This window comes from Dromiciops gliroides, chromosome 6, assembly GCF_019393635.1.
Source record: "Dromiciops gliroides isolate mDroGli1 chromosome 6, mDroGli1.pri, whole genome shotgun sequence".
In the NCBI taxonomy this organism is placed as follows: Eukaryota; Metazoa; Chordata; class Mammalia; order Microbiotheria; family Microbiotheriidae; genus Dromiciops; species Dromiciops gliroides.
Genome location: NC_057866.1, coordinates 162,346,149 through 162,363,985, shown reverse-complemented (window position 1 = coordinate 162,363,985; position 17,837 = coordinate 162,346,149). Strand labels below are relative to the sequence as shown.

General features: G+C 41.9%; 2 protein-coding genes across 7 annotated transcripts in view; one reads left to right on the top strand and one right to left on the bottom strand.

Moving 5' to 3' along the window:
* Positions 1 to 8,475, top strand: part of NR3C2 (nuclear receptor subfamily 3 group C member 2) — a 383,963-nt gene extending 375,488 nt beyond the window's left edge. For all 6 annotated transcript variants that reach the window (XM_043971516.1, XM_043971512.1, XM_043971511.1 and 3 more), the window contains exon 9: positions 5,796 to 8,475. In XM_043971516.1, coding sequence (XP_043827451.1) covers positions 5,796 to 5,951 — 156 coding nt within the window. In that variant the 3' untranslated portion in view covers positions 5,952 to 8,475. The remainder of the gene's footprint in view (positions 1 to 5,795) is intronic.
* Positions 8,476 to 16,638: 8,163 nt separating this feature from the next.
* Positions 16,639 to 17,837, bottom strand: part of ARHGAP10 (Rho GTPase activating protein 10) — a 369,896-nt gene continuing 368,697 nt past the window's right edge. The window contains exon 23 of the mRNA XM_043973392.1: positions 16,639 to 16,860. Coding sequence (XP_043829327.1) covers positions 16,772 to 16,860 — 89 coding nt within the window. The 3' untranslated portion in view covers positions 16,639 to 16,771. The remainder of the gene's footprint in view (positions 16,861 to 17,837) is intronic.

The following is a 17,837-nucleotide window of genomic DNA, read 5'->3' as shown; positions in this document are numbered from 1 at the left end:
AGAATTTCTGGTCTTTTAAAAATAAAGTTGTCCCCATATCTTTTCCTTTCCCCACCCCTGATTCATCTTACCCAAAGAATCAATCCTAATTATGTGCAGATTTTGGAAACGGCAAATCATTTCAGAGAAATTAGTACAACATCCCAAGCGTCTGTGGCCAGGCTTTGGTGAGGTTGTTTTAATAAGGCCGATGATCTGGCATGCTCTAAATGATTGTGCAACATCACTGTTAAGCAAATAGCAGTCTTCGCCCCAAATTCGTGGCATTTGGCTGGTTCCTACCCAGGCACAGGGCCTGTGAAGAAGGCGGGACCTGCAGGTCTCTGCTTATCATTTAGACTGGAGTGTGTCTTCAGTAAAGCAGCATCCACAGACGGGAGGGTGGGGGAAGCCAGCTGTGCACGGCCATCGGGAGCAATGATTCAATGAATTGCAGTGGGGGAAATGTACTAATTAGAGCCTAGATCCTCTCATTTGTTAGAACATACAAAGTGCCACCACTCTACACTGTGACCTTGCCCGTGCTCTTCTGACTTAGCACCAGCTGTCGCCCATCAGTCTGGGCTAAGTCATGCATGGTGCTTCGCCTAACTTTCCCTCGGATTCAAACAGATGCATCGCGCGGAGTTAGAAGACAGAAATCTCCATTTTCAAATCTTTCTATGATGTCTAATGATACTGTATCATTGCTGATTATAATTAGTGCTCCTGTTTGCCTTCTCAAATTGGTCTCTGCCTGTAAAGGACTACGGAAATCAATGCTGTTGCTTCAGACTCTTTCTCCCCCCCCCCCCATTTGTCTCGTGGCACTGAAGGCATCCAGGTGGCAGGAAGATGGGGTGAGGGTTTTGGTTGGGGGCACGAGAACCATCTGCCTCAGCTCCTTCCTTGCTACAATACACGATGATTTGAAATTTTAAAATCTGAAGAGTGGCCAAAGCTTACCCATTTTAAGTTCTCAGGAAAGAGGCAGATAGACAAAATGTGAAGGGAAATGGATAAACTTTCAATGGAAGTTCAATATGGACAGGGTTTAGTATCCTGAAGTACTAGAGAATTCTGAACAAGAGCCAGGGGAAAGTGTTTGTTTACATTAAGTATTTCTGAATATTTACTTAATGTCACTAAGGCAGACACATTCACTTAACTCCCCTGATTTCTTTAATGCATCTAAGAATTTGAATCAATAAGCTTTTTATTAAGCACATAAAATGCGCCGTGCATTAGGGACGGACCACTTGCTATGGTTGCACATACAAAAATGAGAACCCTTGTACTTGAGAAACTGACATTCTACTGAAGGGAGCCAGCCTGGGACGATGGGAGGATATATTTAGAGCTAGAAGGGACTTCAGAGACCCTCATTTTCATACATGCGGAAGCTGAGGCCCAGAAAAGAATGAATAGCAAAGCTGGCTTTGGACCCAAGTTCTCTGACTTAAAATCAAATGCTCCTTCTGTCCGACCATGGTGTCATTATTTACAGATATGCAAGTGTAGGATATGAACATGATAAATTCAGAATGATTTTAGTGGAGAGGGCTGTGAGGCAAGACACATTGAAGGGTGAAGGAGGAACAGCAGGGAGACCGCTAGACTGCAAACTCTATGAGGGCACGAGGAATATATAATGAGCCCGGAAAAGTGGGCTAAGAGCCAAAATATAAAGGACTTTAATTCCCAAACAGAGGTGAATGAATTTCATCCTGGAGGTGGGGGGGGAGCCAAATGGCTAGACTAGTGCTTGAGGAATGTCTGGAAGGCAGCTGTTTGGAGGAAGAATTAGAAAAGGAAGAGACTGACTCTAGGGATCCCATGAGAAGGCTCTGTTGCAATAATTTGTATTTAGGGTGACATAAAGGGAGAGAAGGGAATGGATGTGAGAGAAAAATATCCCAACATGAATATTATTTAAGTAAAGTAAAATTTCAAATAAAAATAGAAGAAGAAGGCAGCTAAGTGGCACAGTGGATAAAGCACTGGCCCTAGATTCAGGAGTATGTGAGTTCAAATCTGACCTCAGACACTTGACACTTACTAGCTGTGTGACCCTGGCCAAGTCACTTAACCCTCATTGTCCCACAAAACCAAAAAAAAAAATAGAAGAATTCAAGCCATAATTACTATCAAACAAGCAGTATATTGTGCTGGATAGAGTGCTGTACTAAGAGGCAGGATCACCCAAGAGATTGTTAGCTGTACGGCCCTAGATGAGTCTCTAAACTTCTTTCCACCTCAGGAAGTTCCCTTGGATGTAACTATCAAGCCAGGGGAAAGCTAGCTCCTACCACTGTGAAATATGCTGCAAGGTGCCATGTGATAAGTGGTGGCAGAGAGGAAGAAGGAGAGGTCACTTGACACTGGGCTGGTCAAGAAGACCCTGCTTGAGAAATATCTCACATTTATATAATGCAGCTTTCTATACAGAGAGAGTTCAAATGTTAGACCCATGTTATAAGAATAGAAACTGAAGCAGTGACCTACCGTGGCAATGTGAGCAGAGGCTCTTGGCTTCTGAGTCCTTCTCCCATGCTCCACTTTTATGGAAGTGATGGAGCTGTGTTGAAGGACCAGTAAGAACGCTACAAAATTGAGAGGGCAGTAAAACAGCTTGGGCAAAACCAAAGAGAAAGAAAAGCAGACGGCTCAAACAGCTCTCTGGTAACAAGGATGATTCCCATTCAATACCCACTGGCATAGTTGATGCTACTGTACACAAGTCAGGCTGGGATGGGATCCTTGCTGTGTCCCCTGTTTGTGGAGTTACTGTTCTTTGGTGGCACCAAAAGAGAGACTTTTCAGACTTCATGATGTCTCTTAGAACCAAGTAGAGAACTTAAATCATGTATTATCTGTTGTCTACACCAGTAGTGTCAAACTCAAATAGAAACCAATCCCTACAAGCCACTTATTTACTTAGGAAAAAAAAAACCCAAATTAACATTATCTATGTTGTATTGCATTTTTATTTATTTTGTGAAACATTTCCCAGTTACATCTGAATCTTGTTTCGGTTTCATCCGTCATTAGTAGAACATGTACTTTGACTTAGAATTCCTTATAATGTTTGTTGTTGTTGTTGTTGTGGGGCAATGAAGGTTAAGTGACTTGGCCAGGGTCACACAGCTAGTAAGTATCAAGTGTCTGAGGTCGTATTTGAACTCAAGTCCTCCTGAATCCAGGGCTGGTGCTTTCTCTGCTGGGCCACCTAGCTGCCCCCTTGAATTCCCCATAATGTTGATGGACTTCTGTCTGGAGGTGGTCCATTGAAGTTACAAGGACAGTCTCTAGACATGCATAATTCTAACCTGGTTGAGAACGGAAACCTTCAAAAGTGTACCACCTTAGAACCATACACTGAAGATGACAAAGTCAGTTTTCATCCAAAGTGTTATTTCCAATATTTGGGGAAGTTATTTCAGTTCATCAAAAAATTCACTTTACAATTCACATTATTCTGTAATTCTTCTAGAATTATGAATTGTCATTTTTTAAATTTAGTAGTATAAACTGCACCCCAACAACTAGGCAATGCAGGGGATAAAGTGCTGGGCCTGGAATCAGAAGACCTGAGTTTAAATTTGTCCTCAGATACCTACTAGCTGTGTGACCTTGAGCAAATCACTTAAGCTGTAAGCCTCGGTTTCCACAATTGTCAAAAAGGGGATAACAGCATTTACCACTCAGGATTGTTGTGAGGATCCAATGACATCATTTTGTAAAGGGCTGGCACACAGTGAGTGGTTTATTACCTTCCCACCACCACCATCATTAGACATGAACTCAATGTGGAAATCACTATTTGCATTTATTTCTTCCCTATCTGGTACTTGAATTAAGTTAATGACTTTTTTTCTACCATCAGTCTTGGTTATTAACATTATTTCATAATTGTCTTTTCAGACAACTGATTTTACTCAATTGTCCATTAAAAGTATTGGTACAAAAATTACCTAGCGGCTGTTTCCTCTCTAGCCTCTATGAACGTCGTAAGCTTTTTCTTTATGCGGCCCCTTTGGGCTGCTTTGTGAACTCCCTGGATTCTGTGGAACACAATTTCAGAAACAGTGAAGTAGATGATGCCTCTTCAGTGCTTTTCCAAATTGAATCTTAGGAGGATGAAACATATTCATTTACATGTTATAGTTAAAGAGTTACAGGGAAGTCAGTAGACCTCTTGAGAAATCATAGAGATGGAATTAAAATTGGTCGTTTGTATTGAAGGAAAGAGGTCACGTTTATCGTATTGAGCAGCAGTATTTGAACAACTGCTTTTTGATAAACTTGTTTCTTTAAAATGATAAACTCATTAAGGGGACAGATGAGGGTTATTGAACTTGTTGGGCATATGGCTGACTCTCATGCATATGGGAAGATGTTGAATTAATTCTTTCTGATTGACAAATCATTGATTCAGGATTTGGTCCTTCTCTAATTAGCACTGCTACCTGACAGTATAAATAATTTTCTGGCACTTTAATCCTTGAAGGACCAAAGCCCAAATTACTGACTTGTACCTAGTAGTTCAAAGTATGGGAGAAGTAGAAGGGTAGTACTATTTGGTGATAAATTCTTCTGAAAAGTTGCTGTTATATTTTGTTGCTTTTTATAGGAAACTCTTGGGGAGGGAGGAACTAATGCAAAAGTTCTTCTTAGACAGCAGGTGCACAGAGTGGTAATGGAATCTTGAAGCTGGGCGAAAGGAGTATGTCTTGAATGGTTCATTAGCCAAAAGGCCAGTTTAGTGGGAAACCCAAAACTAATGAGGTTCTTAACAGCCAGAGCATATTGTCATTCTCACTTTAGTATGCCTTCCTGCAGAAATAGAGATTTGTATGGTTTTGCCTACCAGACAGATCTCTTTCTGTCCACCCTACTATCCTTGGTAACCTTGGCACCACATTTCTCACACGCACCAGATCTGAGCCTGAGTGCAAGTAAAACTGCTTTCTGTGAATTAGCCCTTGAGGGGAAAGTGGCAACGTGATACCCTTAGCAAGTATCTGCATATAGATTCATAGGATCATAGCTTAGAACCGGAAGGAATCTTACGTCATCGGATCAACACCAATATTTTATAAATGGGGAAACTGAGGCTCCCAGGAGCCCCGTGGATACACGTATAATAGTAAATTTGTACATGAACCCATGTCCTCTGACGCCAAATCCACGCCTCACTTTGAGAACTCAAAAGTAAAAAGAGCTTGGAAAAAGCTTTATATATATACTTTTGCTAGGACGTTTGAATGAAATCAGATTTTTATGAGAGTCTTATGATATGATATGATATGAGAACCCATCTCATTTTATAGATTTGGAAACTGAGACCCAGAGAGGACTTAGGATGATTTATATGATTCGTGTCAGATTCAAATAAAGAGATCCCTCGCAAGTTGCATACTGACTGAAAAAAATCATAGATTAGCATTATCTATGTGGTATTCAATTTTTATGTTTTAAACATTTCCTTATTGCACCTTAATCTTGTTCAAGAGGATGGTGATCTTACATTGTAAATTTGAATTCAAGGTTTAAAAATAGCAGTGACTGACTTTGTTAATCTATATTTCAGTTAATCATACTCTGCTGTGTAGCTTTTTCTCCCATTTCATGACAGGATTGCTGGGTGTGGTTATAGCCTCCTCCCCTTCCTCCATCCAAGGACAAACTGGAGAAATTTAATCAGGCAGAATTTTTATGTAGTTTACTTTAAAAAAAATTCTCTGGATGTCTGTTTGCATTTTACTTTGAAGTACTACTCACTTCCTTTTTTCCTCTCTGTCTTTGTATTGCAGCTGGTGAGTGACTTGTTGGAATTCTGCTTCTATACCTTCCGAGAGTCACAGGCCCTGAAAGTGGAGTTCCCAGCTATGCTGGTGGAGATCATTAGTGACCAGCTACCAAAGGTGGAATCGGGGAATGCCAAGCCCCTGTACTTCCACAGGAAGTGACAGAAAATGTCTTAATGGAAGAACTTTGCCTTAAGTTTCCCTGTGTTATTCCACACCCATGAAGGACCCAAGAAATCACATTTTTAACATGAGATGATTCACAGTTCAGCAGTTTTTCAAGTTTAAAATCACGTCAAGGGTTTGGGGACTGGAAAGCAGTTCGACATGGATTTGGCAAGAACCAGATGATTTAAGAGCTCTTCTCCTTACCCTCAGTGCTTAGAAAATGATCCCGTTCCTCTGGATGAAAAGCCATATCTAGTCAATAACTCTTTGATTTTGATATTTTAACAGATGGAAGTTTTAAATATGCCATGTAGTTTCTGGTATTGTTTGCTTGTTGTAAAAGGGTTCAAGGACTAATGAACTTTTTAAAGCTTACCCTTGGTTTGCACATAAAACGTACAGTCAAATATGGGGCATTAATATTCTTTTCTTATTTAAAAAAAAAAAGAGAAAAATATATACAGACTCCTCTTGTGTAATAATGGAACATTTGGTGTGGAATAATCACCTCCCCACCTGGGGCATTTGTTCTCCCATGTTATCCTCATCACTAGTGGACGCACCCTTCAGTGTCCCTTTATTATTTAATTAAATGGATAAGATGTTAAAACAAATGCCTCAGTTTCAATTTATATTATCTATTGTGCTGGCTTTACAAATAATTTTTCGCAGTCTTTTGCTGTACTGTACATTACTGTATGTATAAATTGTGAAGGACCTGAAATAAGGTGTAAGGAACTTTTGTAAATGAGACACATACAAAAAAAAAAATCTTTAATGGTTAATAGGATGAATGGGAAAGTATTTTTGAAAGAATTCTATTTTGCTGGAGACTATTTAAGTACTATCTTTGTCTAAACAAGGTAATTTTTTTTTTGTAAAGTGAAATGTTCTGCATGCCTAATGAAGCGTTTACAGTGTATTTAAGAAAGGGAAAGCTGTGCCTTTTTTTAGCATCATAGAAGAGTCCCCATTTTACAGCGTCTGTTGTAAATAACCACACAGTTTTTCAGTTGTCTTTAAGCCAAGTTTCTATATTCTCCTGTATTCCGTATCCCCTTTTTGTCTGCCACTTGCAAGGACCTGGGAGCTGAGTACACTTTAGGACTCCGGCTTCCACCTTCCCCAAGGAACGTTGTTGAGTTGTGTTTACAGCTTCGTGAGGGTTTCATTTAACAAGACACAACAACCAGGTGGCTCAGGAGCCCTGACAGCTTTAGGGAACTGGAAAATCTGTAGGGAGAGTCCACCTCTTCTCTCGTCCAGGAGCAAAAGTAAGTCACGTGATGTTGGGACTGGGAGGGGGAGAAAAGTGGTTTAAAGGTTGCTTTTCATCTATTTTCTGTTTCTTTCTTTGGGAGAAAATGCGAGCAGCCTCTTCCTACTTCTGATGTAGGGGAAGGTCAAGGGAACATGGATTCTGGGAGGGAGGATCTCTCCAGATTGGAATTGGCAGGAGGCTGAGCCCTGCAGATTACTGGTGGGGTCGACATCTTCGAAATGTAAATCTTCCTAAAGCCCTTTATAATGAAACTGCAGCTCCTACCAACAAAGGAGAACACCCAAAGTTCAACTCAATTCCTCTGGTTCAGGCTCCGGTCTCTGCAGCCTCCAAGCATAAATGAGCATGTCTGGGGACAGAGCTAACAGTCTGATTGCACCAGATAAAATGCTGAGAGTAGAGGCCAAAGGCATCTTTCCTAGAGTAATGATTAACACAAGTACTCACTTATTCATGGAAATCACATCCATTTCCCCAAACTCTCCAGGCCCACAGTGAGGGGGGGAGCCCAGGTCCCTGAGAACACAGCATTCCACACACACACACCCGCCACCCTTCCCTGCAGGCCTGCTAAGTTAGCCCAAGCTTATGGGAGCACATTCACCCATGACAAGACCACCTGGTCTTTTTAAATGATACCTGTCTTATGTAATGGGAAACTTAGGAAAGCTGTACTCGAGGGAGGGAAGGGGTCTCCTTACATACTTTGCAACTTCAGGAATTTAATTTAATCAACAGATCTTTAACTACAAACTGACATGCACAGCAATACGAAAGCCACCCGTGGAAGGCGATAAATACACAGCATGCAGACCAGGGGTTTCTGGAAAAGAAATGGCAACAAATGCCACTTTTTAGTTCAGACTTCATTTTTTACAGAATTGGAATTTCAGCTTAACCAGGTTTGGGATGAATACAGTCTGCATCAGCTTTTTGTATTAACAAAGTTACTGGCTTTTTCTGTCTCCAGGTAACTTTGCTTGATTAAACAGCAAAGCCATATTCTAAACTCACTGTTGAATGCTTGTCCCAGTCCAAATTGTCTGTTTGCTCTTATTTTTGTACCATATTGCTCTTAAAAATCTTGGTTTGGTACAATTCATAATTCACTGAAACTTCTTCATAGAATTAAAAAAAACACACTAAATTAGTTTAAAAAAAGCAATTTCTATCTTTATGCAAAAACGTATGTCTGTCTTTGCAAACGACTGTAAGCAGATTACAATAAATCCTTTACTTTAATCACCTGTTGTTTTGAAAGAATTCATTTGGATTCTGTGGAGACACACAGATATAATATCCAGCAGAATTTTTACTCTCAGATCTTCTGCATTCTAGCCAAGTTAAAATAATTTGTCATAGGACGTGCGTTGTCTTCTCGTTTGGGAAGCTGATATCTTCCAAGCAGTAAGATGTAGCTGTAACACATTCACTTACCTTAACTGTGTTTCGGGGGTCCCACATGCCACCCTGGAGTTCACTGCAATGCTTCTGATCCAGACCTCTTGCAACTGTCAAGAAATGTGTCTCTTAAGCTGGATTCTCTTCAGACACCTCCTTTCAACTTCCTCCATCAAAATGGGCAAGGAAAGATTTGGAGTACAATAAGCAAATTAACATGGAGAAGAGATTGGCATTTGTCTCCTACAAATTAATACATATCCTATAACTCAGTGAGAACTGCACTAGCCATTCCCCAACAGAATCAGTCATTTTTACCAAATCACGAGATCATGGAGCTGGGAAAAGACAACTCGGATCGAAACCTCCTTTCCACAAGAGTTACCTCATCACTTTCTTAAAGGCATTCTCAGAGCTACTGCTCCTTTTCAAACCATTTTGTTGGTGATCTGCCTTTTTAGGATTTTTTTTTTTTTAAGAAAGGACAGACCCTGGGCAAGTCACTTAACCCTCATTGTCCTGCAAAAAAAAGAAAGAAAGAAAGAAAGAAAAGAAAAGAAAGGACACATATAAAGGATTTTATACAGAAGCCATCATCAGAGTTCCAGATAACTAAGCTGAGTGTTTTAAAAATGAATGATATGGTGATCCTTGACAGGGAAATAGCCAACTACACTCTACTGTATAAACACAGGCATAGTATACACAGTGATGCGCATCTAATTAAGACTTTACTTCTTATCTTTTAAGCTCTTTAAGTAAATAGAAATGGTTACTTGTTCTTTCTGTTAATGTTAGCCAGTACATGTTTTTTGATAAGTTGTACAAAAGTACACAGATTGAAATGCAAGTACTTCTAGCACTTTAATGTCAACTTGGCCAAATATTCAATACAATAATGAAATGAGATTGTGCCATTTTAAAGAAAATGAAATCATTAAAGCTATATTTTTACTTTCATTTCTCAGGGTAAAAGCGAGCCATCAGAATTTCCAGGATAAGTCTCTATCCAAAGTGAATTGGATGGCTGGGGCAGTTACCCAGGTTTTAAAAAACTAATTTGGATCCAAATTGCCAGAATAATGGCTTTTTACCAACATTTTTCTTCCTACCCTAAGATATGAAGTATGGTCAGTCTCAAACTTAATCACTTGTGTGCTATTTCTACTAGGACTTGGACATTCATTCCCATAAAAGATCTGATCTTCACTTTTAGGAGAGGTCGTCCCTTAGTCTAAAGCCATAGTTACCCTTTTCCCTTGTAAGATCACATTTCTGGTAAGTGGGAGAAATTATTTTTAACTTGAGAAAGCCATTTTAGGGCCAAGAATATTGTTACCTGACTTTGCTGAGCTCTTCCTTGAATTCAGATCTGTCAGTGAAAGTTGAATATTTTCTCACTACAGCCATTTCAACATTCTGTGTGTATTAGCTACACAAAATAAAGTGGGACAGCAATAAATTAAAGTAGCACCGAAGAATATGGGTGAAGCTTCTATATGTAATGAGGAACCTTGCCCCCTACCTGAGAAAGAACCAACCAAAGAATAAGCAGGAAGACAAGCTAAGAACAAGCTTCTGGAATAAGATCCGGAGAGAAAATGAGAGAAGAGACCATGTAGTACCCATGAATTTTTTCATGACATCAGCCAAGCAGCATCACTTAGATGGTTTGCATGAGTGAAGGAACAATTAGGAAAGGATGAGGGCAACTTAGTTGGCATAGTGGATAGAGCGCTGGGTCTGAAGTTGGGAAGACTCATCTTCCTGAGTTCAAATCTGGCCTTAGACACTTACTGGCTATATTCAGTCTCTTTGTGAAGAAAACCCCAAGTAGGGTCATGAAGAGTCTGACACAACTGAAAATGTCTGAACAACAACACAACAGCAAGTCATTGGATGATACTCTGGACTGCAAGAAACTGTGATTTTATATACGGGGCCTCCCTCCACTCTACAGAAGACAATCTTCAGGGATTTCTGTGTCTACAATTTACTATCTGGTGGCCATCTTTCTAGTCATGAGACACCCTGGCCTGGTTAACCACCTTGGTCAGGCTGGTTCTTGGGCAATGGACAGTGTCCATGGCAGGACATCTCCCTATCCCCAAGAAGCCTTTTTAATATGGTTGCGACACTTGTTGGAGCTTGCACTTAATTGATGTAACTTCATCAAACCAAATAAGTCACTTTCATTTTGTGATGAAACAGCACATAATAAATGGCGGCAATGCAAGTGGGGAAGTAGAAAGAAGGCATTCAGAAATAGAGCTGAAGGAGACAAAGACAACTAAGAGATTAAACAGGCAGGGCCAACATATGTTAAGAGTTCATAGGGAAAGACTATGACTGCATGATGCCTACAAAGGGAAAAAAAAGCTAGAAAAAACAGGAAGGATAGAAACAGAGCCTTTAATAAGCACTGGGCATACAAATAAAAACAAATAAGAGTGCCTGCCCTCAAAGAGCTCACATTCTAATAGATGAATGCACTGTATAAGGGGGTGTGAGAAGAAATTGAAGGAAGTGGTGTGGATGCCTGGTTCCCAGCAAAAACAAGGTAAAAGGCTTAAAAAAGGGGAAGGAAACCCAAGTCTCACAAATACACACACACACACACACACACACACACACACACACACACACACACACACACACACACACACAAAGTGCTTCCCCATTACCTCACAACCACAAGGCAGAAGCAGAGCTCTATCAGGATGCTGTGAAGCATGTTCTTTTTTGTAGGTAAACGTGTGTGTGTGTGTGTGCGCGTGAGAGAGAGAGAGAGAGAGAGAGAGAGAGAGAGAGAGAGAGAGAGAGAGAGAGAGAGAATAAATGAGAATATTTAAGCACAGAGTTGAGACAGCCCATAAGGAAACTCCAGGCAGGTATTACTGGAGAAAGGACAAAGAAGCCACAGTGTATAATGGACCTACATTGCCCTCTACTCCCCCCCCTACTCCCCAAATAGGCCCAGAGTTACCCTATTAATTGGTCACAGCACTTAAGAATTGCTGAACTATATATACATGGAAGGAAGATGGAACTTGGACTGAGGCAGGGAAACCCAGGATCCAGCTTCACACTCATGGGACTGGAATGACTCAGCCCCACAAGCTGCCATCAAAGTGACCCATCAAAATAACTCCATTCCACCCTTTGAAAAATGGATGTGACCACCCAGTTCAAGAACATATAGGATTCAATGGCTGATAATCTTTTCACTGCCTAAAAGTTAGCTCCCTAGACGTGTGTTGGGGGGGGGGGCAGGGGAAGAGTAGGGGATTAAGTGTAAGTAATTGTTCCTATTATTTTGAAGTACCATATTGGCTCCCTGTCCCCATTAGGGCAGCTAGGTGATGCAGTGCATAGAACACTGGACTTGGAGTCAGGAAAATTCTTTGTGAATTCAAATCTGGCCTCAGACACTCACTAGCTTTGTGACCCTGGGCAAGTCACTTAACCCCATTTGTCTCAGTTCCCTCATCTGTAAATGAGCTGGAGAAGGAAATAGAAAAACACTTCAATATCTTTGCCAAGGAAACCCCAAATGGGGTCACAGTCAGATATAACTGAAAAATGACTAAACAACAACCTCTCCTCCCCACTCCCAAAACAGACACACACACACACACACACACACACACTTTCTACTATGGGGTTGACCACAAGAACAACTTGTATAGCATGATTAACACAGTTTCAAAAACTAACTGTCTCTAACACTTCCTAGAGCTGCATTATCAGGGCTAACTTCTGAGCTCCAGAAATGGTATGATAAAGCTTGTACTATGTTAGGCAACAGGAAATTGATGCAAACAATACTCCAGGCTGTACTTGTTTGAGCTGTTGAATTGGGGGGGCAGAGGGGAGACAGGGACAAGAGAAGAGGAGAACACTTTGAATGCTCTAAAGTACTTTGTGCATATGAAAAAAGATTGTCAAGGCCAACCCCATTGGGTTGTCATGACTCGGCAAATACTGCTGGATTTCAAAATAGGTATGGAGCCCCCAGAACAGGAGAAAGGTACTATTTCAACTTGAGCTGCTATGTTTGAAGTCATACGAACATACAGCATTGAATGCCTACTTTTTTCCTTATTCCTGGTTTCTCCCATTGGAACCCATCACATAACCCCTATGCATGACTGCATGTCATCCCACAACCTCATTTTACAGATGAGGAAATGAAGACCCAGAAATGCTAAGAAATCCCAGAAGTAGTAACTGGCAGAATTGGGATTAAAAACTAGGTGTTCTGGCTCACATCTGCCCACTGAATTAAGCTGAGCCCTTTCCCACTCCACTGTCACAGGTAGAAACCACATCAACATAATAAATATATGTCATGGAGCCATCATCTGTAGGTCATGGACTGAGTCTTCTTTTCCCAACAGTGGATGCTGTCCAGAAAAATGTGCTTCTATGTACAACTGACATATTCCCCAAAGTTGAATTCAAACCAACTTTGCATTTTATTTTAAGTATGTTAATTAAACCTACACTGAATTTTTTACCATGAAAATCAACACCTTTCGCTGGACAGTTGTATTTGTCCTCTACTTAGAGTCACCTATACTGCATACCCAAAGGACTCAGTCTATGGAAGCAAGCTGATTGATCATTTATCTACATTTGACATAAGCAGCGGTGTGCTCGAGACTGTTCCAATAGTGCTCATTGTTAAATTTTCAGTGTGAGCCCTTACACCTCAGAAATCAGGCAAAGGGTACAAAATCAGACCTTGCTTTATTGTTTTGATGATTATCTAGACTTAAAGTCATGGGGAAATTGTTACTAATGAAGATTAAACAGAAACGTGTATCCTGTGCATTTTTTCCCTAGAAAGCTGGTTGTTAAACATTTACCAGTGGACACAAGGCTAGGACAGGGGCTTGACACATGACAAGCCACATTCAAACTGACAGGCTCGAAGTCTGGGCTGAAGCTAACAAAAATAAAAGCTTACTAGTAATAAATGTAAAGTCTTCTATTTGGAGTTAAAAATCAATTGAACAAGAATAAGATTAAATTCCACTATTCAAGGGCCTGCCACATCCAAGGTGCTTATGCTCAGATCTGAAGAGACAAATGTGAAAAACAACACATTACTTACCCTCACGAAGTTCATAATCTATTAAGGAGGTAGGAGACCCCAAGGACAGTTTCATGTGGAAACAGAGATCTGGGATCTGTGGGTAACTACAAGCTCAAAAGAAGCAAATAGCATATTGCAGCTGCTAAAAAAAAACAAATCAGTCAGTGTAGTCTGAAGGTGCAGTAACAGAAACCAAGTGGGGATCACAGTACTCCTCCACTTTACCCTAGTCAGATGACTGTGTGTAGTGCTGGGGGTCATGTTCTAAAGACACTCTACCAACTGAAATGTGTCCAGGCTAAGGTGATGGAGAGAAATCTAAAAACCATATTCCATAATGAAAAATGGAAGAAACTGATGTTTAGCCTAGGGAACAGAAAACAAAGGGCGAGACATGATTATTATCATCTTGAAAGGCCATTATATGACAAGTCATTCTGGGAGCTTCCCCCACTGCTGAATCAGAACTTGCCTGACCAACTCTTATAGACTTTATAGAAATCATTGGGTAGGAGTTTGGTTTAGATGTTCTGAGGTCTCTCTTCATCCAGTGAAGCACTTCTTTACCTTAATCAAAGCTCCTGAACTGGGGCTCTGAACTTGGACTTTTAACATTCTGACGACTCCATTTCAATAGAGTTGGTTTCCTTTGTAATGCTATATGTTTTATTTTCTGCATTTATTCTGAGACTCAGTTGTGAGAAAGTGTCTGTAGGCCTCATAAGACTGCCTAAGGGGTCCATGACACAAAAAACCCAACTCTAGTGGGCATCCTCTCCAGCAGGCTGTTAGGCTCCCAACCTCTCTGAGACTTGGGTATGGGCTGCCATTTACCGACATCAGAAATGAGGCGATTGTAAGTCAAGATCAGTAACTTGGCTAGGTTCCCCTTATTACAACTCTGCTCTCCTGGATCAGCACTGGGCCTCTTGTACTTACAGTAAAATGCTGACTGGCTTCTCCTCCTGACAACTGGGAAGCATTTAAAAGAAAATAAGTTACGCAGAGTTTCTCTGTTACTCAATTCTTTCTGATACGTTTCTTTCCTCTCCTGTGAATTGGCCTGTATTAGAAAACCTTCACAGTATACATGAAGTGACTGCAAAGCTGATAAATCATTACTCCAGTAGAACAGCCCAGCCTTTAAGAGAAGGCTGTTCCAACCACTTGTTAGGGCAGAATGAAACTGTTAAATACATAAACTTACCTACGTCCAGGGCTTGGAACCTGGTATAGGATTTAAAGATTCAAAAGCCCCAAGGGGCACCCCATGACATCACGAGCACTTTGGTCCTGGGGTGGCTAGCAGACAGGAGACCCTCATTGCCTCGCTGAGAGTAAAGCTTGGGACTTGGAAGTGGTCCACTTGGACTCTGGGAGCAAAACCAAGGCAGCCGCTGCTGAAAACATCTGGAGATCATTTGTGCCTGCTGTGTAAGGCTGAGCTGAAGAGAGGACATTGCAAGGCGAGGCTTTCAAACCTGAACAGGGAGCCTTTGGATGAATACTGGTGGCTTCGGGTCCCTGACAGGACAGGACTGTTCCTGAGGAGTGAGGGATACAGATGCAAGGGCTATTTCCTCCTTCGTTTCACACGTGTTTGAGAGCCCCAGGAAGGAAGGCAGGCAGGCGTGAAGATTCAGACTTGTTCCCTTCATGGCGGCCCGTAGTTATGAGCTTGGCTCTTTAAGCCCCTTACCACGTGGCAGAGGGGCAGGTGAAGAGCTAGGGGGCAGGGGTAGTTCTACCCTAGGGAAAGGTGGAAGTACACAAGCCACCAGGACCGTGGCTCCCAATTGCTCCTCTCAGACAGCTCAAAACATGGTTTTCCCTGGATGCCAAGATTGGCTTTGAAGGCCAGAAACAGAATCTAAGATGAAGCAGAGAAGGGGGGAGGGGAGGCGGAACAGTAAGAGCACAACAAGCTGTGCTCAAACTAGTCGGGAAAGTTGCTTTTGGACTCCTTCAGGGGAGGGTGAGGAAAATGCTCCCGGCCCGGCCACACAGCCCTGCTCCCACTCCTTTGTTCATGGGGGCCACAAATGAGTATGGGAGGGAAAGCCAGGGCCACAGGGGGCACCGGGGCAGGCTGCCGGTAACGTGCCAGCTGTTCCCGAGGAATTCTTCCGTCCCACCCACTCCCTGAGGAGCAGAAGCAGGCCTCCATGTTTACAATTTCTAAGCAGGAGCCGGTGCCAATCCTCGGGAAAAAATGAATTTCAGTCAATAGGGCTCCGGGTTCATAAAACATTGCAAGGAGAATGAATTCCAAGTTCTCTCCCCACATCATGACAGGAAGGTCTTGAGAGTAAATTAAATTTTATTTCATTTACAGAGCTTTTGGGGGGGGGGGCAAGTCTGTATACAAATGAGATCCACGAGATATAGTGAAGCTTGCCATAAACATACGTGCACCCTGTGCATAGGTAAGGGATTGATCCAGCCTGCTTCTGTCGGAGAAAGGCCCCTGATCGAGGAGCAGGTCTACAAATATCCTCTCTGCTGCCCACTAGTTCATCAGTTCGGTGGCAGCTTCAGGCCACACCAACTGAAGCCTTTCTTTGGCAGAAACAAGAAAACACCTCGGCTGTGCCCACCATGCCTAGGATGGCCTGTGGCCATCATTTGACTTTTCAGGAGCACCGTAGAGAAAGTGATTCTTTTGCATCCCAGGTAGGGGTGGTGGGCCGCTGGGCAGGAAGTCCAACAAAACCACCACTTTGCCATTCAGAGGCAGGCAGGGTCATTAAAAACAGAGAGCCCTAATGGTTCATGACCACATAAGGACATTCGGACAATCATGCAATCATTCTTCTCTCATTCAAAGAACTAAAGAGTCCCATTCTCACCCCTTCCCTCCCCATCCCACCCACCAATATCCCACCCCACCCCCCAAGTCCAAAGCAGGGGTCAGAATTCTTGTCCGACAGGTTCACTGTCATCTTCCTCCCACCCCTAGGTGGGGTAAAGCAACCCTAAGGAGAGTCCATGGATACCATGGACAGTTTGTCAATGTCCATAGGTTGTGAACTAAAGCAGCTTGACATAGTTTTGTGGAATCAGTCCTCTCTTGCCATTCAGAGTTCCTTCTAGCCAGCCAGGTTCCCTTGAAGTTTGAACTGAAGAAGGAAAAACAAAAACAAAAACAGAAAATCTTTAACAAGATGTCTGAGACACTAAAACTGTACCCAATTGTAGGAGGATCATGGGATCAAAGCTTCCAAACTAGAAAAGAACAAATCTTTATTAAGTTCCTACTTATTTGTCCGCTACCGGGCTAAGTGCTGGGAATGTTGAGAAAAAAAATCTAATTTCCCCTACTTATTTTTACAAATGCAGAGGATGAGGCCTAGAAACACTGAGTTACTTGCTTACGGTCACACTTGTAGGAAGTAGCAAAATCACATGGTGCCAGGCATACAGTAAGTGCTTCATAAATGCTCTTTGACTTGACCTAACTTCAGGTCATCTGCTACTTTGCAATGGTGGTCCTCCAGAAAATTCCATCAAATGGGAAGTAGGCCCTGATCTTTGTCATCCAAAGTTCCCTAGAGCCAAAGGTTGAGGGTCAATAGCAAGTACACTTACTAAGCTGGGAAGAAGACGGGCTGGAACTCCATCCCCCACCCCAGTACTGTGTGTGTGTGTGTGTGTGTGTGTGTGTGTGTGTGTGTGTGCAGTAATAGTTATCATTTGAGCGGTGTGAAGAGTGGGCCCAGTAAGGGATGTTGTATAAAACAAAGAGAAGACGACAGTTCATGGAAGACTGTGGAAAACTGAAAACTAGAGAGGTGTCACAAGACTAGAAGCACAAATACCATCGTGATTTCTGAATACAGGGAAGAAAACAGTCTGCAAACTATAGGCGAATGAACTTGACCTTAATTCCTGGGGAAAGTCTTCACTTCACGTTAAAAGAGAAAAAGAAATGGTTATTAGAGTGCAGTGAGCCAACATGGCTCCAAAAAGAAGAGGTTATGCCAAAATGACCTTAGTCGCTCTCTGGACAGGGTTTATTTAGCTGAGAGATCAGAGAAATGCTGTGCTGGCCATTCAGGTAGGTTTTAATTTTTTTCCCCCCAACTAATAAGCATTT